Source organism: Lagopus leucura, unplaced genomic scaffold (genome assembly GCF_019238085.1).
Source record: "Lagopus leucura isolate 7727_CA_CO unplaced genomic scaffold, USGS_WTPT01 Super-Scaffold_100028, whole genome shotgun sequence".
Taxonomy (NCBI): Eukaryota; Metazoa; Chordata; class Aves; order Galliformes; family Phasianidae; genus Lagopus; species Lagopus leucura.
Window position 1 is genome coordinate 5903743 of NW_024962279.1, and position 25865 is coordinate 5929607.

Below are 25865 nucleotides of genomic sequence, written 5' to 3' on the forward strand. Positions count from 1 at the left end.
CACAAATTACACAAACATCACAAAGCAATACAGCATGCCTCAAAATGTCATAAACCTTTTTACTTGTAGCATATGCTTTGAAATAGAAAATGGAAAAATCAATGCACTTAAATCAGATCAGATAGTCTGAATTTGCAAAGTCTGCGCCAGCATGGATTCTAGTCTCAATAGCACATACTTTTCTGCACTGGCTGTACCTCAGTGTTGTGTGTGCCCAGAAATCCCCCTGTAACAATTGTATTTGATTAGAAGGTGTACAAGATGTTGTAACTACCACCCTGAGCAAAGCTGTCTCAATCCTTAAGCTGAGTGTTAATTCATCAGCAGGCAGGGCTGCCGTGCTGCTCAGGCTGCCTCGCAGCTCGTGCTGAAGAGTGAGCACTGCAACTTCTTGCTGATCCAGAAGGAGCTGTGTGCTCCACAACAGTGCTCAAGTAGCACTGAGAAGCAGTGCAGGGATGGCACACTGCTCACTGAACAACTTCTTCCTGATGTACTGCATTCCCTTGTCCTCTCCAGGGACACCCCAAATGCAAAGTAGTACTGCTTACCTCTTACTCTTGAAAGTCTGCCTTACACATAGTGCAGAAACACATCTTGACGTGCAGATGTGTGGACAATCAGAGGGAGCAGTGGCTCACACAGCCCTCCCAATGGCCCTGGCAACACCTCACAATATGCATCTTTCTGTGGGCAGGTGAGAATAAAATGCAGCTTGCAGTAGCAACGATCCTGTCTGGAGGATGGAAATGCTACTGTCATCCCTCCTGTCTAAATAGGCTTACAGCTCAAAATTGCCTTCTGGGCTCCTAACTAGTCAAACAATGCAACACAGCTGCAGCAGCAGCATTTGCTTTTCCCTTTGTACAGGCAGGTGGAGAGCAAGCTTCTGAATAAAATGAATCATACTAAGTATACCATCAGATTATTGCTTGGAAATACATCCCATATTTTCTCAGAACTCAGCCTGGAGTAAAAACAAACCGAACTTTCATTTATCAGCTCTGATTGCTATGGACACTTTGTGCCAGTTCTCCAACATTCATTGCAGCAGCTCTGCACCAGAGCCTTTGCCTTAATGGATGCTCTCCATGGAGCAGACCAAGGAACTTCAGGCTTTCTTTTAAATTTATTTATATTTTTCCGTCCTCCTCCTCAAGTCTGCACAAAATTAGGAAAGACATGATGGGATCCTGCCATGTTTTGCTTCAAAATGGGTCTATGCACTGCTCCAGCCACCTTGAATCAGGGCATTGTGTTTCCTTAAAAGTTTGCTTTAAGCAAAATTCTTGCAGAGAACTGACTATAACTGATGCAGCATCCTTGCACAAAGACCAAAAACCATACCAGACCTCGCTGTGTTCACCTGTTTGTCTGCTAAGATTTCCAGCATTTATTCTTCACAGCATTCTATGCACACTCAGGCTCAAAGAGTCATCAGCCACCCTTCAGCAGTGATGAAGCAGAAGCCTGGGACAGGTTCCCCTGCTTGCTGACAGGATCAGGCAGGCTAATGATAGCATTTCTGTTCTAAAGCTCAGATACTACAAGAATAGGATTATGCAAACATCTGGATGTTCCTGAAGACACAAAGAACACCTTGAAATCTTAAAACCAGAAGATAAGGGGATGTCTACATAGCAGAGCACTTTTATTTTATCAGATGTTTCCCTAAAGGTTCGAGTCCTATGTGTTCCCAGAGCCCATCTCAAGCGAATCAACATCAGACACAGTCACATCCTCCTCTTTCTCATTAAACACTTGAACCAGAGCTGATAGCAGCATCATTCTGCTTTCGTTTGATGGCACCAGACCAGGCAGCATCACAGACCCCAGATGCATTTTTCTCTCTCAAAAGCTTTTAAACTCATCTCTCTCAGTGAGTCTAACCACCATTCAATGCTGTGCTGCATCAGCACGCTCTGTGAAAGCTCTTTCATCCTATCAGGTTGAGTTGCACCAGTGTCTAATTTTTAGTTGCTTAAACTTCTTTTATACCTATATCTCACTCCTTTCATACAAGAATTTTTTCATCTTTAAAATGGAGACATCCATTACAGAGATGTTGGAAGGAGCTTTACAGGCAGAAGGCTACTCAGATAAAGTAGTAATATGGAATGCATAAGTATTTGAAGATTATCTTTTAGTTATATATTACTCACTATTCTGCAGTTCCTATAAAAGTGGTTATCCTAAATCAGCTGGCTGCAAGTTGTATTGGAAAAGCAATATATGTGATTGAGATGTAGTAGGGAAAAAAAGCAGTGGCAGGTCCCAAAGATGTTAGAATCTGATTAATAAAATTTAATATTTTTGAAGGATAAAACCAGTCTGTACTTGCAGTCTGGGTGATTTTCTTTTTATCTGCCCTACTTCCATTGCAGACGATATGACTTAAATTCCAATAAGTTCTTGAATGAAACATTCATAGTGCCCACATCAACTCCCTCATTCTTTAGTCTGACAAAAAGCCCAAAAAATTATAAATTGAAGCTTGAGAGAACAAGAACATAAGTACTAAATTGTTTACTGACTAAAAGTAATGTAATTAACTAGTTATTTCTGTGATGTTCCTGTCTAATACAAAAGTTTCAAGGCACATGATGAAAGAAGCCAATGTAGGGTATAGTCAGCACCTCTGCCGTGAGGTGGGTGGACACAGGGGGCCCAGGCGACCCTTGGTGTGGATCAGTCAAAGCAGCACAGCTCTGTCAGGGAGAAATCTGGCCCATGAGATTTGCACTGGAGAGAGAAATCTGTTTTTAAGAGCACTCCAATATGGAGAAAACTCACGCAGACGGCGAAGTGACTCTGTGATGACAGGTGACAAATGAACTCTGCTGTGACAAGTGAGTAAACTGTTAGGGAATAAAATATTAAAAAATGAATTTCTTATGTCCCCCTCCCTTTGAGAGGGCCGGATCCTCCACTGTGCCTCCAGCCTGCAGCTGGAATTTAGCGTAAGAGCCCTAAGGCAGCAGCAACACTTAACTGCTCTGTGCGATGTCTGTGTTCAGATCAAAAGAAAGCTTGAATATTTTATGCTGCTAAATCTCTAAAAGGGGAAAAAATAACAAAAAGCAGATGTAGACCAGCAGCACAGCTTCACGGCATATGTTTCTTCGCACTGGATTCTTGGTGCCTGAACAAAAACCAAGTTGGGATTTTTCCCCCTCATTCTCTCCGTTTAATTTAATTGTGACCTTCCATTTTTTCCTCTAGAGAAGCTTGATATTACTTTGTAAAGGGCATTTTCACTCTTTAATTGAAAAAGACAATCAGGCTGTGGCAGAAATTATTGTTCTCCACCTTGAAAATTAGTGCCTGGATTGGCTATTCATACCATTTAAGCTGAATTGAAGACCTGGGGCCAGTGTGCATCCTAATGTGTAAATTACAGCTCCGCTCCCCTTAGAAGCTCCAAAGCAATTTAACTAAATAAAGAAGCCCTGATGAAGGTCCTTGGTCGATTATGCAGCATTGGAAAAGGACAAGACCTGGTGACTGCACATTTCATTCTGGGTTTGGCAGCAGTGCTCTGCTGGTGGCCTTCTCTTCTCAGCAGAATGGGATGCACAGGGGAACAAGTTAAAAAAAAAAAAAAAAAGTGAATTATGGCTGAATTTTAACCTGTCCTGATGAAAGGAGACATTCAGGTCCTTCAAGTCCTGCAGTCCCTGCAATGCTTCAGCAGTGACAGAGCAGAGGTTTTCACACACTTCAGTAGGAAGGAACTGAACTGGTTATGTATTTAGTGGAAAACACAAGTATGTAAAAATCAGGAAATGGGAAATGCTAAGCAGCTTTCAGACACCTTAATTAGAGATAACACAGCTCTTAATTGTGGAATTGAATTCATGGAAAATCAATTAGAACATTTAAAAAATTGAGATTAGATGGTAGAGGGAAATGATTAATAGTATTGACACTATTATCAGGACAAAGGAATTGTTGGAGGATTTGTTTAGCAAGTTTACTACAGTTCTAAAAGCTGAGAAGAGAGTTTACTTAGCAGTGAAAGTCACAGGAAGTGCGAGTGGCCATTCCCTTGGGAAGCATTTGGAGAAAGATTTCCTTAACACACTCTACTGGTAACTAAATTAACAGAGATTTGTGCTAATCTCCTAACGAGCTATTCAGTACCACAGGACTGAGCAGAAACAAGGGACTTCTGAATGCAGTTCTCCTGGAGAGATCTGAAAAAGATTATCACAATCTTTTGGTAAAGAGCTCAGTTTGTGTCTAATGCGTTTTAGTTCATTGTATGCAAAAGAAAATAACAACACAAAACCAAACTATGTCCAAGTATGGGAAAGACTTAAAGTTGAGATAAGGAAGCAAGAAGGATTTCTACTTGCACCTGCAGCAAACCTTATGCCTCTGAATCAGGCCTGGAGTTCAAGCCAAGAATTACTAATGGGCCCCTTAATTTATTACAGTCAAGGGAAAGTGAAGGTAACTAATTGTCAGCCCATACCACAGGTGTTAGAAATGCTTATAGCAAATCATAGCAATGAGCTTCTTTTAAAAACTGCTGAGGTCATAATTTTATCCCGTTTTGCTGCAAGAGAATTTCTATTGTGATACATCACATCCAGTAACACCGATCCTATTGCAATATATCACAGCCAATAGGAGAAGCAGAAGAAATAGGAACAGATGCAATACATCACAATTTGACAGAGCCCCACCGAAACGTGGAAAAGTTTATTGATTCATCCTCAGGAGCGGAGCTGATTTATAAAGTCTTCTTGCATCTAATGCCTTAGCATTCATTGCACATTTCAATAACAAGCAATTCCAACTATAATAGTTGGGATTATGTAATGACAAAACACTTATGGAAAAAAAAATCAAAAATTCAAGAAAGCATGAAATTACAATAATTCAGATGAATTGTTAGTAATTATGTAAGATGATGAATTGAACTTTTTCTAATTGTCTGTAACAATTTTATATATCAAAATTTCCCAGCTTCCTTGTTTGTTATTCAGTGAAATGAAGATGTCCTATGCCCATTCTTAAGCCAAATCAATCAAGAAGGGTTACACCTATCCCTGAGCAGATTGAGGAACTTGAAACACACAGCGAAGAGGCTGAAAGGAATGAGTTGTTACTTGCAATTACTTTTTGTTCCTGTGATAGAAGTTTAAAAAGTGATTCTCAAATCCCAGGAAAACCATTCCTGCTTTTATGCGTGCTGGTGTACAAGTTGAACTCTTTAAAGATAGTTTTGTATTAAGAAAAACAAATGCAATGTGTGTATGTATGGTAACTGTTGAGTCTGCCTGAACCACTGATTGAGCATCTGGGAAAAGGACCTGGTCAGCCCTGGGAGCACAGCTGAAGGCAATTCAGCTGTGTGAGCAGAAGGAGTCAGCAGTTAAAGGCTGACTGCCACTAGGGAAGGCTATCTGGTTAGAGATCTCTCCCTTGTGAACCTAGATCTTCAGAGACAGGTGAGTGCTTTTCCTTTGTGACACCTTTCCATCACAGTAGTCCTTTTATTGTTACCCCACCTGTATTGCTATTCCACTGTACTGATCTTTCTGGTTGATATAATGAATAATAGTTGGGGAGAAATTAGAAGAGCGATCATTTTATTGCCCAAGCAGCAATTAGCTCAGTGTTTGTCAGTGCTGGGTTTTAAGATGAATAAAGAAAATCCACGTTTTCAAGGTGTGGCTGAACCTAACAATTCACCTACTAACAGAAGTACTTGAGCAGGAAATATTTCTGTTTATCTGTTGCACTAACTCCTGGCAGTCTCTGCAGATTAGCATCCTTCACTTGAGGGAAGCACCACATCATACTTGTGCAGGCGCTTGGCCTCTCATTGCAGCTCAGTGCTCACTAGAGCTATGGTGATGGTCAGCCTTACCCATAAGCAGTGTTCCTGTCACTTCCTGGTTTTATTGTAATTGAGTACCTACAGTGAAAACTTGTAAGCCATACCCTCTGCTAGCATAAATCAGTATCATTTCCCTGACCTCAGTGGGGTCCTAATGATTTACGCCAGCTGAAACAGGCTGTAGCCATTACTCCTCCCTACCCCTGCATTCATACCAGGTGAGAAGCTGCATGTCTCCACCCCAACTATTCTCACTCCTATCAAAGGAAGCCTTGTCATTCTCTGATCCACTTTCCACAAAATAACAGATGTTTCCCATGCTCCAGGCATGTACCTTTCCTGCTTAGGTCTGCAAATCTTCCCAGCTGAAGATGATGACTCTTTGCCACACACAGCTGAGTTCATATATTTCCACTCTCCCTGTGAAGAATCATTTGTTCACCTGAGCATTTTGCTTAGCCTACATGACCTCGTTATCGTGTCCAACTGATTAATTGTGCTACACTGATAGTAATCTGCCAACATGTGCTATGCTGAACAAAGTTTTGTTTGTTAAAACTTGTAGCTGATAGAGCAGTGAGGACACTCATTGTTCATAAAGTGAGATAAATGCAAAGAATGGAAGAACTAGGTGATAATTTATTTATAGATCTCTGCAGAAGCACTGAAGTTAGCAAGTATACCATCTGTTAAATAGTCACACTATTCCTAAGTGCATATTAGCAGTCTAAATGTGTGCCAAACACCTGATCTTAGCTATCTTTTGATAGTCTTTTTGACAAGCAGCATTATGCTTTATTAGGTTATGTCATGTTACGTTATAGAGCTATGCTAGGTAACAGTAACAGGGAGGATGGGGTGGTTGTGCACTGTTGGTGTAAGCATGCACTTAGGGCAAAGAGGTGGTTTTGGGAAGCAGCCAGATATTCAGAATAACAAGAGCAAACGCAAATATTGCATTTTTATTCATCTTCAAGTTCTTTTCTTTGCTTAGCATACTTTAGGCTGCTACTAATCATTGCAAATATACGCAAAGAGAGGGAGAATAGATGCAAAAATCTTTTGAGCAAAAAGACCGCTTCCAGCCAAAGGAAACGTTTTTCCTGATGGTTTGCCTCGTTCCTGGTTGTCATCTTGGGCTACATACTGAAGACAGACAATTCTGTAATTCGTTACTGAGAACTTTCTGAATGAGGTGTTGCAGTATTTTATGGGAGATGGAGCCTGCCTGGAAAGAAGGTCCCTTAAAGATGAAGAATGAAGAAGAATGACTCCTATAATGAGTCATTTTTACTTTTCTTTGTGTTTGTTTTGCTCTTTCAGGGATTTTTTTATATGCAATGATTCTTAATTGTACAAAATAATCGATGTCTGTCTAATAATCTACTAAAAATGACCTGAGGTAGAGAAAGAAAAGGATCATTTCTGTTTAGTCTGGGAGTGAGAGCTGCTTGTAGTGTGAAAAGTCCAGAGCCAAGCACTGGAATGGATCATCTAAAGGAAATGTCTGTCTCTAGGAGTCTAATAAGCTAGATAATTATCTGTTTGGATGGATATATATGTACTCAAAGCTGTGATAGACATGATGAGTAGATTAAATAATCACTAGTGTGTCCCCATAGCATTTTTTTATACCTGCCATTCACTATTGACCATAAGAGGACAAAAATCTCTCCAGCAGCAGGAAAATATGGGCTGCTGTGTATAACCAAAGTATAAGCATGCAATGGAAGTGGCAGTGCTCCTGCATGCAGAATTGGGTGCTTCAGAGATTAAAAAGACAAAGTCAAATTTTTCACCACATGTAATCTGAATTAGTCCTGCTAATTATAAAGTAAGACAGCCTGTGAGCCATCTAGTACTTCTACTGTTTCAATGCTTAAACAGGAATACTTGCCATTATCTTAATGGGTGAACACGGACAGGTGACAGTTTCTTAAATGGGTAAAATGATACCTTGACATATTGTGTCATTAAACTAAGAATTGCTACTAGCAATTTATTACTTTCCAGAAACTATGCCAGTTTCAGACTAAAGTATCCCATAGTTAATTCTGAACTGTCATGAAAACCTTTTGTTAACTGCAGCACCGGACTTCCTTTTTCATTCTTTCTTTCCCAGTAAAATCTTGTTCTCAGCAGAAAGGTAGATCTGATTAACCGTTAATGAACACCACTGGTTGTGCTACGTATATTTGTCATACGAGTGCAGAGATTTGCAATTATTTTTAATCTGTTTTTCTGTAGGAACTGCACAACGTGTTACATTAGCAAATCAAGGAACGGAATGTGATAGGAGTGGGAGATGCAACTGTTTTCACTGCTAGCATCTGAATGTTCTGACTTTTCCACATCTTTTTCCTAACTCCTATAACACATACGGAGTTGACTTCTCTTCCCACAGCACACGTGCCTTGGGCAGTTCCCCCGTGCTGACTTGCCATCAGGTCCAGAGACCAATATTTGTTCTGGTCTTTTCCTTCTCAGAAATAATTTAACCCACAGGAAAGAAAAGGGAAAAAAAATACGATCAGTTTTCTCAGAGTGAATTTTCAGAACAGGTAAATAAATCAATCCACACATTCAGAGGTTGGATCAGCATATTTTAGATACAAATCAAAACTCTTATGAAGGCATGCTATTGTTTTCTTTCCCAATTAGTATTAAAGAGAGGCAGAAAAATGTTTATAGTTTCACTCCATTCATCTGTCTCCTTTTTGGTGTCCCTCTGGACTGCAAGGCGAGTGTAGCTGGCAGGCAATTAAAAGAACATCAGAGTTTAGAACACTTTCCTGTGTATTGGCAGGTACCATCTATTGTGGCTGTGACTGTGAGGAGGTGCCACCACTGCCTAATTCAATTCAGTCACCTCCAAGTAGACAATGTCTTCATAGGAGATGAATATATAGGAGATGAAGAGGAGAAAAAGAAAAATTTACTCTGTAAGGTTCAACTAAGGGAGAGAATTGATATATTGACATACATAGCTGAGGCTGTACAGGTAGTAATCATGATGGCTTTGACCAATGAGAACTGTTTCCTTCTATTGAGCTCTGGATCAGGTAGTTGTTCAGCTGATGAAAAATGGAACAATTGTTTGAAACAAGAACCTGCAGCACACCACATTGACTTAAGATTTAAGGGGAAGCTGCTGCTGTTTATTTTATTAAAACATTTTGAAGTGCTCTGACAAAAGTAGTAAGTCAGCTCATCAGGGTGAGAACTGGATCAAAAAGTAATCTGTTTTTAAAGAACATCTGTTACATCATGTCCTGAAACTGAACTGTTCTTTTAAAAAGAATGACACTGAGAGACTTCCACATATGGGAAATGGGAGAAAGTAGAAAATACTGTATTAGATTAGTAAAAATAATGTAAAAATTGATAAGCAGACATGAAAATCACCCATGGGAGTCCAGGCATCAGTGTTTTTTGCACCAACTTCCCTGGGGCATCGTGTGATTTCTATTTATTTTTTTTCTCATTGCAAGTGTTCTTATCCTCCCCTTTGAAACCAGTGCTAAGGTTCATTCAAGTCAATTAAAAACATGCCCACTTACCACAGACAGTTTTAGGAAAGAATGTGCTCATTGAAAATATGGCATACTTTTATCACTTAAACACACACTCTAGGGGAGTTCTGATGAGGTTTAATTATCACTTATACTTACAGAAACACACACCTGTGTTTAATTGATATAAAAAAAGGAAACCCAAAACATTTTTTTCCTATTCGTGCAGATTAAGACAAATTCTGATGAGTCACTAGAAAAACTCACAGAATACACTAGCTTTACAAAGTGGAATTGTAATTAATGTAGAAATCACTTGTTAAGGTTTAAGTGCTTCATAAATAATTATTTTATGGTTGCTGAAGGACCAGGTAGGTGGATGGATGAGCTATTTGTCCATACAGTGCTTCAGTTCACGTAGTGAAATTTTATACCACTGAAATATATATTCTTGAGTTATCTATAAGCACTGCATGTTTTGGAATGTAACTCGGAGTAAATCTGACTATAACACGGTTTTGTTTTCTCCTTCTCTCTTCAGATCTTGAGAACTTTGAAATGAAAACAAGAAGCACAGTGTCAGTCAGAGAAGGACAAGGAGTGGTTCTGCTCTGTGGTCCTCCACCACATCACGGAGGTACGTGGAGTAGCTCTGAGTCGGGTGCAGCCCAAAGAATGGATTTGGGCTGTTCTGTTACCACTGCTGCTCTTGCTCTGGACAAGGTAGAGTTCTGGGGACGTGCAGTGAGCTAACAGTGCCTTTCACTGTAATGTTTCTGATTTCTTTAATGTAAGCTATCCTTAAACAAGGGTTCTATATAGCTACAATCCACCTACAACATGAGTGTTTTAAGTGCAATACAAAGGCTTGAGCATATATGAGGACTATTGTTGGAGCAGTACCATTTCTCATTAACCCCACTTTTTTGCATCTGATAGAAGCAAGAAGCTCTTGAGAGCTATTTTTTGAGATTTTTTTTTTTTCCCCAGCACTGACTTTTGCAAGTTCTGAGCCACCTGCATTTTCAAATCCTATTTTGGAGGTGCTAGAACTCACATTGTAACTGCTTGTCTTGTGAGGTTCAGAGCAATGACTATGGTTTTCTCACATAACCAGCTGAAGATGATTAGAAATCTTGTCCTGGAAAAATAGATGCACATTAAAGAGGTGTAAATCATCAACAGTACGGTTACTGGATTGAGGGAATCAGCAGTTCTTATAGCACTCACATAACCACACACCCAAAGGAGGAGCATGCTGTGAGCCAGCACCAACATCCTGCTCTCAGTACTGTTTTCTCAATCCTTCTTAAGAAATAGCTGTTCCCATAAGAAGAAGGTAAACTGTGATCTATAAGGAGGATGCAGTATATCAAAGTAGTAGAGAAACCCATCAGTCATTTTAAAACCCACAAGTCTTGGACAGAAAGGAAACATCAGTTCACTTAGTGCTTGCAGCTGTATGAAAGAGGTATGTAATCAAGGAGATGAAGTGAAATGTGGCCCTTAAGGGTAGAGAAAGCTTCAAAGAGTTCCTGAAATGTATCAGTGGGACAAAGACAATACATCCATCCATGAGCCAGTAAGCTGTATGTCTTCTTCCTGCTGATAGGTAAAATTATGATTCGGCAAAGCAAGAATGAGTATGTCAATAGTAAGTGAGCTTACTTCAGGTTAATTGCATGAAAAAAAAAACCCAGCACCCTGTCCATAAACCTCTGTCACCAGGTTTAAGCTAGAGGTAGGATCTGTTGACCAACAGACTAAAATAAATAGAACAGTAATTTAAACAACAAATTACACACCCCAGCTCTTACTTCCTGCACACCTCCCCCTCTTGCCTATTTATGCACCTGCTGCTCTTCAGCCTCAGCTGTTGTTATTTATGATGCTCATTAACACACCTTATAAAGTTCAGCATCTGACCCTTCTCTGCTTGTTAGTGAGGCTCTAGGGTGTAAGGGTGGGGGAGGCAAGCTGTATTTCTCTCTTTGGGGCGCATCTATTCTACAGCTAAAGTTCTTTAGGTCAGCAATTCTTTTTTTCTGCATCATCAACATATGCTGTTTCTTTATTACAAGAAAGAGAGAAACATCTTGTATAGAGTTAAGTGTTGAAAGCCGTCTATGAGGGAGGAAGAAAGCCTGAAGAACTTTTCAGTTCTGTAGCTGAGTGTGAGCCTGACCTGCCTGTGATTAAGGAGTTGTTCTCTGAGTGGTAATATTTGACACAGAACTATGGGCTGGGCTGTTTCTTCGTTTGTTTTGTTAGAGGTGAAGTGTGATATAAGGCTTGTTTCCTCCAAGCTGGATCCCTGCAGAGCCTTAAGAAAGTTGCTAATCTTGTTAGAAGCAGCAGGATCACTTGTGCATTTGCATTTACTCATGCATGAGGGCTGCTGGGGCTCGAAGCTGGGATGCTGACTCAGTGGGCTTTTTCTGTACTGCTGTAACAACAGCAGAGCTGGATTAAAAAAACCAAAAAGGCTCTTAAAGAAGTGAGAGCTCTGAAGCCTGCTCAGTAGAGACAAATGTTGAGTCCTCAGCTGGGAGACGGGCATAGGGGACAGGGGAGTGGGTATGTGGAGATGAGATGAGCAGTGCTTTTCTGTGTAAAAGGCTCTTTGACTGCTTCCTCATGTTGTTTCTGCATTTTGTATTAAACAACCATCTGATAACATGCATAATTTCCAAGTGATGGATTGATGTGTATCTCCCTTTACAAAGCTGAGTGCCTTAATCACTGCTTTAGAGCAGCTTTCCCTCTGCTCCTGTTTCTGAGCTCTCCTATGAATCTTTAATCCTTCCCTGAGACCATCCTGTGCTCTCCTCCTGCAGAACCAGCAATATTGATCTAAATTTGCTCGGGCTGAGGAGGAGAGCTCTGAAACGTTATATTCCCCAGACTGATAAATCAGAGGTAGTTATCAGCTGCCCCCCTTCCCAGCTGTGCCCTGAGCTGGCAGTGCTCCCTCCTGGTGCTGGAAGCTGAGCTGGGCTCACTGCTTGGGGTCTGGGTGAGGAGTGAGAGAAACCCTGCACAGTCACCTGTCTTGGATGAAGATCCCAACAATTAGGGTTGCAGCACTAATAAAAAAGCCTATGAGCTGGCGTGTGCATAATGAAGTCTATGTTGCTGTAATTATCCCTTCACCGCCACACGGCCTCTTTGAAGTAAATGCAGTTCTGTGCACTCAAGGCACCTTCTTCCCACAGAGTCAATAATGGCACCAGGATTACTTTAGAGAGCAAATATCATTTTCCAGTGTTCAGAGCTCAAACATGTTAATTTGGGTTAAGTCCAATCAGCTGCACAAGAGAAAAAGGAGCTGTAGTGCAGTATTTATTAGGCAGTAGCTGGGCAGAATTAAGAAATTAATTACATGAAGGTGATTGATGTTTTCTAAGCTTGTCTGTGAGACCAACACAAGTGTTAAATTAAAAAGTTGAGGATAGAAATGATATAAATTTTACTTTATTCTCTCTTCTGTTGCAGGATTTAGTTCAGAAAAACTCCGACTTGTACAGTGCTATGAATGTTGTATTCTGTCATTATTTGTAGGAAGTGGAGTCATTTCTGGGCATAAGGCTGTCATAAGGATAGCAGAGTTCTTTTCCAACCCGGGAGGAGATCATACTCATTTTTCCTGACTTTAGAACAAGTCTGGCATTACTGTATGTGATTTCCTTCAGAAGATTAAAACAAAAGCTGTGATCAACTTCTGCTGTTTTGGCCCTTACCTAAAGCACTACTGAACAGAGACTGCCCAAACCTGCTTCAGCTTGTTTCTCTTTGCACATGATGACAGAGTGCTTAAGGAAACATTTTGTTGATTTTGGCACAAGCAATTCCAGGATGCAGCAAAAACCAGGAGAAATAGTGTTTCCCTGTTGGCATCATCTAACCCATGTTCCATGTTTTGGAAGTCATGTATTCACTTCAGGATAGCAAAAGGCATTTCTAAAGATGCTTTTATAGATAGATAGATAAAGGAGGAATTATGTCATATTGGCTAACTTTCATAGAATGGCCTGGGTTGAAAAGGATCACAGTTCCAACCCCCTTCTACGTGCAGGTTGCCAACCAGCAGACCAGACTGCCCAGAGCCACATCCAGCCTGGCCTTGAATGCTTCCAGGGATGGGGATCCACAACCTCCTTGGACAACCTGTTCCATTGTCTCACCAACCTCTGCGTGAAAAACTTCCTCCTAATATCCAACCTAAACCTTCCCTGTCTCAGTTTAAAACCATTCCCCCTTGGGGCACAGGTGGGTGTTTATCTATGCAGTCTTTGCACATGAGGAAAGGACTAGTTAGTTGCAAGGTCCTGGGATTTCCTGGTTTTTGTGAAGTGGAGGAATCAACCTCATAGATTGTGGAAGGAGCTAACCCTATGTAGGGGCCTCCAGAAGATGTCTCTTCCCTGGCCTTTTTTCTCCTTTCTGTACATTCACTTAGTTTACTTTTCTAAAGCATCACAGGTTAACCACAGTGAAAAGAGAATTAAGAAAAAGTGGACTAATTGGTCTCTGGCAGAAAACCTTCTGCTCCCTTACTTTGAAGCATGTTGATTTGTTTTCAACATCATAGAAGTAGTCAACCTAGAGGGAAAGTGACAGATATACAAGGCTCTGTGCAAGGGGAAAATGAATTGGGTACAAAAAAATAATTGGTGCTGATAATGGCGAAGGCTCATGTAAGACTCTTACTGAAGCCTTTTCATAGCAGCCTCTGAAATTCAACAGCTCTGGATTTGTGTTGGGGATGTGAACCCAGCAGCTCTTATTTTCAGAAATTCTATGGCTAAATGGAAAGCAAAATAAACTTTAGAAAGGTAACTTCTTTTTCCTCACTAAAATAGCTGGTGGCAGCAATTTTCAAGTCTATTTTAGCTAGACTTCATTAGCAGGTTACTATTTTTTTTTTTTTTTTCCTTACATAACTTCCCTTCTATGTCTCTGCTACCTTCTCTTCACCATTACTTTCACCAGAGCCTTCCCAGCTGCTGATTTACTCATGTAAATGAGTGTAACCCAAAAGTGATGGCATGGGCCTTGTACCAGAGCCATTAAATGAGGAAAAAGAAAGGAGCACAAATCAGATCTGTTCCAAGTGACCCAAAATGGAAACATTTAAGTAAAAGTAACTCCTTCTTTAATGTAGTATTACATTTTCTAGTCTATTAAATCTATTAATATTTTTTGCTTATCATAGCTTTCTGTGAAAAGATGCTGTGTGAGGGAGTATCCTGCTGGGGCTATGCTTTAGAAGGGGAAAAAAGTTTGATCTATAAAGTTTGGATCTTTTTCTTGGGATTTCATTCAGCTCCCACTGAAGTCAATTAAAATTAGAGCTTCTACAGAGTTTAATGGATCTGAATTAGGCTCTAGGCAAGTAAGGTCTGGGAGCTGGTGATGATGAGCCTGCAGTGAGGAGAGTGGCAATGTTTATATGCCTGGTTCTGGGGGGAGAAGGAATTGAAATATGAAAAGAGGCCTGAACTCATTCCTGGTTCATGGGAGTATTAATAGGCAATGAGGCAATGGTTCAGTACAGACAGAATGTAATGGAGATTGCAAGATTATCAGGTGCTTTGCTGAAATCATAAGAGATGAGAACTGGCTGTTGTACCTACTGAAATGTAGATTGAACAAGCTCTGTGCAGCATAAAGCTACTTTTTAATAGGTTTTCATTAAGGTTTGTATACCCTGTTGAGCATGGAGAAGCTTGCTGCACCTCTGTGTGGTGCAGGAGCCACCAGCAGGGTTTGGATGGTGTGCCATAAGATGACCTAGAAGTCTTTCATGGTGCCTTGTCCATGGGTCAAGGCTCTCATCAGCCCTGTAACTGCCAGCACTGGAACTGGAGTCTAGGAAGTGAACCATCAAACCTATTTTCATATTTAACTCACTTTTGGTTTACTTGTCTTGTTATGGAAAGCCTGATGGGTGTCCAGCTATGCTGTTCAATCACGTACACACAAGTATTGCACTGCTTTAGGACCTGTTGCATCTTCTGGGCTTACCATATGTCAAAAACAATAATAATAAAAAAAGGATACTGTAATAAAACAGAGCCTATTACAGAATTTAGCCAAGGATAGAAAGTGTCATTGATTGCTCCCTGGAGACGTGTCATTTCTAATGAGAGTTCTAAAATGTTAGAAGATGATAACATAAAACTCCACAAAACTACTGGAGTTTGCAGGCTTATTATCATCCTGTACCTATGCTGCAACCGAGGGAGGGGAAGGAAATGTAAATAATCTTTTTGAAATGCTATATTTGATGGGGGAAATGTGCAAAATGAAGCTGTTGGCAGAGCACTGTTAGCTTATGAATTATACATTTAATTAGAGGGAGCTAAACTGGTACATTTTGGAAGTTCTGATTTACTGGGCCTTGTTAATGACAGAATTTCTGTCCTGCTGCTGCCACTGCAGAGCTGAATACTGCAGCCCAGTATTGGGCATGGAGTGGGCAGGAAACTTCTGGCATTGATGGAAACACAGGGTTGGGGTAACAGGGTCTTTGGATGGCAAGCTCATAGAGCTCTGTCCTGCTGGTCAAATAAATTAGTTTTAAAGTGGCTAGGCTATGGATGTACCTTTTTACAGTGTGAAATGCTATGGAAGAAAGCAGCAGAATAGGGTTAGGAGGTCAGAACAGGACAAGAAGTATGGAGCAGTTGCAAGTATGGAAGATAAAGAAAAAAGCAGAGAAGGAGCGATGTGTAGATGTTATTCTCCAAGATGTTTGGATGCAGCAGAGTTCTTTCCCTCAATGAGAATCTAATGATGTCTTGTTACCTGTTTCCTTTCTCCATGTGTGGAGTGGAGAAAGGAGCAGTAGTGCTGCATGATCAGCAATTGGCTCTCAGTATTGAGAGGCAAGTTGCAATAGATAGGAATTATTTACTAAGCCAGCTTTCTCATGGCATTGCAGCACTGCCATTTTTACCTAAAAATAGGCTGAAACAGGAAAATAAAAAGCAGCAAGGGACAGAAACTTCTGTGACCTTCTCAAGTGGCTCGAAGTAAGTTAGAACTGAAGCAGTGCTTATCCTGCCTGTGCTAATTTGTGCATCCCCAGTGGTCTGCCCTGTAACTGGCTCGTTCTTTCAGCCAGCAAAAGCATTAAGAAGAAGCAAGCAAATCTGAGGATGCATGATGTATATTGCTCTTTTCTAGGCTTGTCTTTTGCATGGACCTTCAACAATAACACCTTATACGTTCAGGAGGACAGACGGCGTTTTGTTTCACAAGAAACGGGAAATCTGTACATTGCCAAAGTAGAGCCATGGGATGTGGGCAATTACACCTGTGTGGTGACCAACTCCAAGGCTGGGCAGAGTGTTCAGGGGCCACCCACTCCCCTCACCCTGCGCAGTGATGGTAAGCTCTCTTGGCACACTCGGTATGAGGTATAGCTCAACCATCAGATCTAGAAAGCTATTCTGAGTGAGTTCCTGAGGTGAGAGACTCACCTGCACAGATACACAAATGCCTTTTCAGCCATGCCTCTAAATAAATGTTTGCATAGAGAAGTGCATACCTGGGAGATCTCTACTCAAAGTTGGTTTTGTAAGTTTGCTCACCTGCATTTCAGTGTATTTGTGCTGCTTGCAAAGCCGCAGTGACGAGTTGTTACCAGAGTCAGTACAGTGTTATATTTCTGGTATAAATAAAACTCAACTGTGCATTATTGCGTAATACTCTCACTGAGAGACTATGCTGCTCTATAACATTCCATCTGATCATGCTAAATGAAGTTATAATTCCCAAAATCGAAAGTTAATAATTTGGTACCGCATGTAAATGCTTTAGATCTTTTATGCCTATTTTCTTCCTTCTCATCATCGTGCTTTATTCCTTTTCTCGGTCTCATCAGTCTCTTAATTGTCTCGTATTCTCTTTGGTAGCCTCTGGATTGAGTCCTAAGCTGGCAGTCTCAAGGGAGCTGTACAAAATAGCACATGGAGTATTAGCTGGGCCTCTGTTCAATGTAAAATAAGAACCAATTCATTTTTCTGTGTGAGATCTGGGCTAAGACTCTATCTGAGGAAGACTGATTTTCATCATTCCTGATTCAATGAGTTGTACTGAAAGATTAATGCATTTTTTTTAAGAATTTCAGCAAAAAATTCAGTTTTTCTAAAGCAATCCCAAACCTGCTGCAAGGTCAAATGCCCTTAAACTGATACTGGATTATCTGGTTTATCAGATACTTGATGAGATTTGGGGATGTGATTACTATATCCAATTACATCAGCCTTTCTTAAGCTTAGAGTTCACGTCTGGTTATTTCTAAGATGCTTTAAGTGTTTTGTAATTAGTTTGGACATGGAACCCCTTAATTTTCTCTTGTGTTCAAAACTACCTGGTGTCCTTAGAAGTGGCAACTTACTGACAAATGTCATAGCCATCACTTATTAGCAGCTAACGAGAGGTGTGAATCTCAAATTCTCCCTGAAATCCTAATGCACGTAGATACTGCACTTGCACATGCTTCACCATTCACATGTAAAGAATTTGCACACTTCACATTAAGCTTTTCAGCATAGGTTTGGATTTCACCCAGACAATCAAAACTAGTCTTCAGACATCACGTGTGGATGCCCATGGGTGGAGCATAAGGCTCTAACACTATTAATGCCATCCTTTCTTTTACACTGAAATTCTGTTGTGCTAGACAGGTCTGAAGCTCAACTGGAGTGCTAGCTGTTTTGATGTTCAACAGGTGTGATGGGAGAGTATGAACCAAAGATTGAAGCACGTTTTCCAGAAACAACATATGCAGCAAAGGGCTCATCTGTTAAACTGGAATGTTTTGCCCTTGGAAAGTAAGATTCCTGTTTCTTATTTACTGTGGTTTCTAACATAGTTGTACAGGGAGAAATTGTTCCTTTGTAAGTGGCGTAGCAAATTTTTTGTCAGAACATGAAAATGTAAATCTTTTTTTTTAACCTTATCTTGGTTTGTTTCTGTGCAATGTGTTCCCAAGACTTTCTGGAATGGGTCCCACATGGCTCTCATCACCCTTTTCTCCAAAGAGATGCTGAGGAGCCCTGGGAAGCTACAATCTAGCATGCATTGTGCCTGAGCTCCTCACATGGCTGTTCTCCTTTGCAGAAGCAGTAAAGTGCTCAAATGAAAAGAGATGCTCTGTATTCTGAGAGCAGATGGTTAACTGAATGTTTAACTTGCCTTTCCAGTGTGTCCCTTTTTCCATGGAAGAGCTAAAATAACCTTAAATTGTCGACCTCTAGCTTAAGTTTTATTTGACAATCCTTTTTAAGGCTTTTAAAGTGTTTAGAGCTTTTCCAGAGGTTAAAAGCCTAACTTGCAAGCAGCACAAATTAATCAAAAGTTCCTGTGGAACCTATGCTGAGAAGTAGAAAAATAAAGCAAATAAAGCTAGTAAGATGAGATATGGCCTTGCCTTACAGATAAGGTTTTTATAGAAATGAAAATTAGCCCCCAAGTTAGTTGGACAAAAAATATTTCTGCAGTCATATTCAAAAGCATATGAATTTCTTGGCCCTAAACAAGTCCCAGACTGGAACGTTCCTGCTAAATCTGGTTTTCCCTTCCAAACAATCAAGCTACTTCTCTTTAAATACCTCTTTAATTCAGTGTGAGTCAGTGCAGGCTTTACACCACACGTTGTCACTGTAGATTTCCATCTGTTGCACGGGAAGCATTTAGCAGTGGTATATTGACTACACAAAAGCATTTCAAAACCAGAAAATAATACGTACGAAACAGAGCCTTCCCAATGAAGGGATAAAGACAGGTCATGTTAGCTTTGCTGTTTTAACAACGTTATAAGTATGGGGCAATGTGTTCTGCAAGGATATGGATAATGAAGTATCTCAGCCAACACATCACCTCCTGTCTGTGTAGGTGCACCACACCTGCTGTATGTAAGGAAAGGCTCTTGCTACAGTGCTGCAGAATTTCTCCTTTCCAGCCTTTCGTAGCAGGTTAGATGTCTCCAGTTTTTCATCTGAGTATTTTCTCTGAACAGAGCTTTGAAGTACATTTTCAGTCAGTGGGGGAAAAAGCATTATTTCGGAGCTGAAATTTGTATGTGAATAAAGCAAGAAAAACAGATTACAGGTGAAAAACTCTTAACTCATTAGTGAGGCCAGCTTTTTACAGGTATGTAGGTAATTAGCGGTGGTGTTCAATCTCTAAGCTTCCTACCTCCAGCTGTTTGCAATTGTAGTCAGGCACTCACAAGTGCAGCGATGTGGTCATCTGCACCTTTACATGCCTCAATTCCACCAAAACTCTAGCCTCTACTATTGTCTGTTTATGTTAAAATCAATTCAGCTCAGCATTTGTTGAACTATACCTCTGATCTGCCACAAGCTCTAACGGTTATTATCTCTCTTGGATTTCAGAACTGCTTTCCCATTATCCATAATTTTCTATATTCATACTGTTAGTCCACTGGTTCAGACAAAGCTGTCAGCTGCTGCTGCCTTGCACTTTGAATAACAGAAATCTTTCACATCTAAGGCAGATTATAGGCAACCTGCTGCGGTTTTGGTCTCCAAAAGTCTTAAATGAAAGTATTTTCACGGTATTTAGAGAAATAGCATCTCTTTTCTATACGGAACAGCAAATCATACCTCTTGGATGTTGCTTAAAAAGCACTTCTGCATTTAAAACACAAGTAGAGGAGGCCAGACTGAAGGCTGAGTTTTATGCCCTTTTTACCTGAGGGAGCTCCAAGTCAACCAACTAAGCGCAACCAGACCATAGGATGCCTAGAGGTAGTGCATTCCATGCACCTTTTAAGGTTCCTATGGGGAGATCAACACTTACTGCACCCCACTGGCATGAAGCATTTGTGGTCCTCCCCATTGCAATCTGTTGCAATGCTCTGTTCATGCATTTTGCATGGAAACGTGGATGTCACACAGCCCTTGCCTGTTTGATAACAATAAATATAGGGAGGCCAAAGAGATGCTGTTTATTCCTGGAGAGACGGCTTGGAGGAATGGATCTCAAATGGACAAAATGCTTGGGTAAGCTCTTGTTGTACAGAGCACCAGGAATAGCAGCTTTTGAGAAGTAAGTTATTCCTCAGTGTGATGCTATGTGGCTGCACAAAAGGAGTGTGAGTAGCATGCATCTCTGCGGTGATTGGCATGGAGAATTCAAACAGAACACAAATGCGTATTATAGCTTAATTCTTTGAAGAGGGAAAACTGAAATATGAAATACTAATGTGACCATCTCAGATGCTGCAGCCTGTGGCAATTTATTAGAGGAGATGAGACTTTGTGTTCTGCAATAAGATTCATTATGTTGACAGTGTTTAATACTATGCCAGTATTAAAAGTCATGTTTTGGATCAAGCTATATTAATCATGCCATATATCTAAATTATGGCTCACTGTCTGAGTGGACTGAGTACCATGGAAGGAGTTGCTCACAGATTAGCTCAACTGACTTACTGTGCTTTTCTATAGATTTCTTTTCAAGTAACTTTTTTCTCATGTACTAATAGAAACAGTTTCAGTGTTGGGTGTGCACATTTATTAAATTGTGCCCGGATTTAATTTGTTAAAATAAGGAGATAATTTGTTCAGAATCCTTGCAAATGGGTCACTGGTAGCATTGGTAGAGGTTGTAGAAAGCATATTGAATAATACAAAACAGGATTTCTTTTAACCCAAAATACTCTTTTTTCTTTCCGGGGAAGATGCTACATCTTCCCATCATTTACATGTTCAGAGCTGAGCTTTTCTTGAGGCTGTTGGTACAAGTATACAACGCAGCCACAAGTGGGTTCCAAATAACCATCTTTACTAAATTGACATCACAACTCCAGGCTTCACTTCTTTTAAAAACATCTTTAAGAATTTATGCAAGAGGCTGTAGAAGGATCAAGCACAGAATTCTAAAAACCATATATCATGTAAATCAGTTTTTCTACTACAAGTGAAGTCTGCTACTTTCAGCCTGCATTCCTGACAGAACAAATACCAGAGAATTTGTATCTTAAGGGATGAGCAGGCAGCTCTGCAAGAGCCAGTATCACAGGAGTTAATGTGAATGGCCTGTGACCACGGGAGAAGGAAAGATGATATCAGGTTTCAGAGAACGTGAATTCTTTGTTATTTCTGGAGAAATACATCAAGTCACATAGAAGCATTTGTTTAACAAGGCATTGTCTTCATTACTGGAACTGAAGATTTCATTGTTGAAGCTAGTTGGTGCCTTGCCTGGGGCAGGGGGCTGGAACTTGATGATCCTTGGGGTCCATTCCAACCCAAACCATTCTGTGATTTAATGCTTTTGTGAAGTGCCCTCAGATGCACAGGGCTAAAGCTATGGCCAGGTGCCATGCATCAGCTGGCTGCTGAGCCTCTGCCACAGGGAAAGTGGGATGGTCCTCTTGGTGTAGGGTGTAATGCTACGGAGGGATTAATCTGATGTTCAGTATGACAAGACTTGTCACTAACCAAAAAATATTTTCCATTTCCTTTTCTTTCAAAGTTAGTAACGTATGCTTTTGTGATCCTGCCGTCTGTATGGTAGAGTATAAATTAAATTAGTAGCTGAGCTCAGTACTCCTGGATGCTCTGAAGACTTCGGATATACTATAGATTTATGTACAGAGACACTCTCGTATTCATGCACTGTTTTCTTATTTACTCAGGTGAAAGCAAGACTTGCCTGTGAAGTGTAATAAATAAGTACACTCGTTGTTTCTGTACACATTCAAAAACTTCCTAACCCCAAGCAATTACTTAATTCTCCATCTAATGTGGTTGTTAGTAACCATTACCAAAAGCAGACACCCCAAATCTGTATGGAAAAGTACCAATCTGTGTTGGAATGTCAGATAATGACCTTCAATAGAGTGGTTATGAGAAGTACAATCATAAAATGCCTTGGGTTGGAAGAGACCTAAAATATCATCTAGTTCTAACCTCCATGCATCATCCTGCAGAAGCTCACAAGGGTGTATTTCTGAAGCTAGGCAAAATCATTGGAGTAAATTCTATATTCATTCTTTTTAAAGCCATTCAGGTTTTCTCAGCTTGAAAGGTTTCAAATACCCTGTAATACCAGTGCTGATATATATATATTTAAATAAAGTATATACTAACTTTGGAAGAAGGTGAAACCACCCCAAACCCTGCCTTTTGCAAAACAGTGATTACAGCTCCTGGAAACCTTAAGGTGAGGAGGGAGGCACTGCAGAGGCAACGGAGAAATGCAGCCCTCCTCCAGCCCCATGGTACCAAAGGCCCAGCCATGGCTCCTCCTGCAGCTGCTTGCTGAAGCTTCAGGTTGGTGAGGGGCTGCTCTCCTGACAAATGTATTCCTTATTCTGACAAAACTAGGCTACTCAGCACACGCTTTCCCAACAGAACAAAGTACAGTTAAGTATTTATTGCAATTATGCATTTAAAGACAGTCAAGTTGCTAACCCAAACTCGGTTTTCTATGTCATCCTGCTGCAGCTGGCATCAGAGGCAGCCTTGTTAGGAAGGATGGGGCTGACAAGGAGGAGAGTTTGTCTTGAAACATCCCCAAGGATGTCATTATAAGTACCTGGTGTGGAGAAGGAAAACAGGACAACGTTTTCAGTGCCAGCTTTGGTAAACTTGAGTTGACAAGTTGACGGAGGCACCTTTTTCCACAGAGTCCTGCCTCTGGCCTTAGTGTCAGTGCAGGCTTCCCTTCATTCATAGTCATGCTATGGAAAATAAACTCATAGAATAGGAAATATTTGGATGAAGGATTTTCAGATAGCAAGATATAAATGGATGTCTAATTGCTTTTTCTGCTTTTCATAAACATTAGCTTCTTTTAATCTGGAAAAAAATTATGGGGGAAAAAAAGAGATCCAGAAGAGGTGCCTTTAAAGTAAGCAGTTAAATGCTTCTGGCATTTAGAGTACTGCAAGATTCCATTATACAGCAGCTATTCACCCATTATTTAATATGCAATAGTGCTTTAAAGCCAACAGTGCTCTCCTTCGTGTTGTCAGTGGTCGGTGTCAGTGCATCACGAGGCTGCAGAGTACCTCTGGCTGTTTTTCTGGCTTGGTCATGGCAGCACTGAGATGGGCCTGTTCTGCACACGAATTTTCTTTTAAATGACTAAAAAAAATTCTGTTTAGAGAAATTTTGCATGAGAAATATCACACAAAGGTTGGTGGGGGAGATGCTACTTTCTACCACACTGGCTAGTGTGTTTGACAGTCAGTCCCCTCAGAGTTCCTAGTAGGGAATAATGCTAAGCAAATTTGCATTTGGTAAGGGCTCTAGTCTCAAAGCACAGGAGCTAGACCTGAGTTTACAGCATTAAGTACTTTTTCCATTATTTATTGGTGACTTGATTTCCTTGGTCAATAAAAAAGAGTTTGAGCCAGGGACCTAAATAATTCAAAATATGAGCAGTTATGGTCTCTGTTAAAAATGCTTTGTACATCAGTGCTGCAGGCCAGAGACCTTAGGGACTGAGGTGAGGGCAGCGTGAGCTTCTGATTTCTATGGATGTCATGCTTTAAAGTTCAGCACCAAGTGTTTGTTGTTGATGTTACTTCCAATGGAATAGATGGCAGTCTTAATCAAAACCACTGTAAGAAGCCATTCAAAATGTCACTGCTCGTTTGCTTAGAAAAAAAGCAGCTTACTTTGGTTTGCTGTAACAGAAGGCAACTGTGAAATCCAACGCTATTAATATTTCAAAGCGATCTGTTGACATAATAGATCATGATAGCAAGGCTTGTATGGTCTATGGTATTACCAGGAATCCAAGAATTATTTGTAGCCTTCTTTACACCTGGCTGTCTTTATCATATAGAATACATTGATCTAAATGTAAATGAAAATGAAAACATGAAACAAGAAATATTCTCTTTAGTCTCTATCTCCTTTCAGCCTCTCGTGCTTTCCACTTCCTTGCTCAGCTGTCTTCCTGCCCTCCTCTACTTCAGATCCCATTTTTTATACCTAGATTTATTGTTCTTTTTAGCTTCTTTGAATTCTTGTGCAATGTTTCCTATTTTGAGGAGTGAAAATACCTCTATTGCCAGAGGGAATTTGTTTTCTCCAAAACCAGTCAATTATTCTGTGTTTCTGTGGTGTTTTTTTGGACCTCTAGAATTGTCCCTTCACTGAACTCTCACAGTTACTGTGGGGAAAATAAAAATTGGCTTTACAAGCAATCATTGAGGGCTTCACACCACAGTTAGGCTTGTGCTCCTAAATTGGTTGGGTGAGTTATAAAAACTCAATCTTATGAACCTCTGCAAATCACTCTTAGAAACTGAAATGATTTCTTTTTTGAAATATGATTCTACAAAGGGATTTCACATTATCTTTTCTTCTGTAACAAATGCTCACTCTTTCTCTAACAAATGTAATTATTTAGTCCGGTCCCTAATATCAGCTGGAGGAGGTCTGATGGAAGCCCACTGACAAAGAAAATCAAACACGACAAAAACAAAGGAGTTCTTGAAATCCCAGATATTCAGCAAGAAGATGAAGGCTCTTATGAGTGCATTGCAGAAAACATTCGAGGCAGAAACATTGCAAGAGGTCAATTATTTGTCTATGGTAAGCAGATTGATTAATTTCTTCTTCCTCTTTTTTTTTTTTTTTTGTTTTTCTCTACAGGGCCTGATAACATTCAGATGTATTTTGTAGATGAAGTCTATTAGCCCCTTACTGGAGATATGAAATGTAGTTCAGGTTAAGCTGATTAAAAAATGATTGCAGGTCTGCAGTGACCTTCACTGAATTATATCCTCAGCAAATAAAGATATTTTGCATTAAAACTCAGATTGAAAATGTGGGCTGTGCCATGATGAAGTTGTAAAGGTTAATACAAAGCAGAAAAAAAAAAATCCCTGGTACATTTACATGAAACATTAAGGGCAGGCAAAAAGATTTACTCTCAGTAGCTCACGGCAGCAGAAAACTGTGCTGTCCCTGATGCAGATTAGGGAAGGATTCATGAGATTTTTGTTCATACGAGTTCTAGCTGAACAACGTTTCTCCAGAAACAGATGAGGGCAAGGCAGGGGAAACTCATCTTGTTGCCTCCCTCTCCTTCCTCCTCGTGTAAAAGCAGGCAATAATATTTCTGTGAAACTGTTCTCCCATTTCCCTTCCCATCCTATGCATTCATTTCCTGTGGTCCAAGTTATGCATGATGTTCCACTGTAGCCAAAGCAAATTATATACTCTTTAGTCCTGTTTTTAATACTCAGGGAAAAAAAGCAATGTTTGTGCGTGAGTAAGAGATATGGAGGTCTTTTCCTTACCTTATGGGTCTTTGAAAATAAGAGAAAAAATAAAACTTCTTAATAAAAAAGGAATTACAGAAAAGCCAGACTATGTGACTACAATTAATATCTGGTGAGAAGACCTTGGCGAAAAAAGCAATGCAAGCTTTGCTAATAAGCTACCACTCCTGCTGCCGTGGCTAATATCAAGATCTATGCTGGGAATAGAGCAGTCTGC

At 40.3% G+C, this 25865-nt stretch overlaps 1 protein-coding gene across 1 annotated transcript in view; it reads left to right on the plus strand.

The window, feature by feature from the left end:
• The window catches only part of LOC122185230 (contactin-6-like), a 78901-nt gene that overhangs the window by 4376 nt on the left and 48660 nt on the right, over positions 1-25865 (plus strand). Inside the window, exons 2-5 of the mRNA XM_042880812.1 lie at positions 9905-10000; positions 16555-16758; positions 18104-18206; positions 24772-24956. Of these exons, the coding sequence (XP_042736746.1) occupies positions 9905-10000; positions 16555-16758; positions 18104-18206; positions 24772-24956 (588 nt within the window). The remainder of the gene's footprint in view (positions 1-9904; positions 10001-16554; positions 16759-18103; positions 18207-24771; positions 24957-25865) is intronic.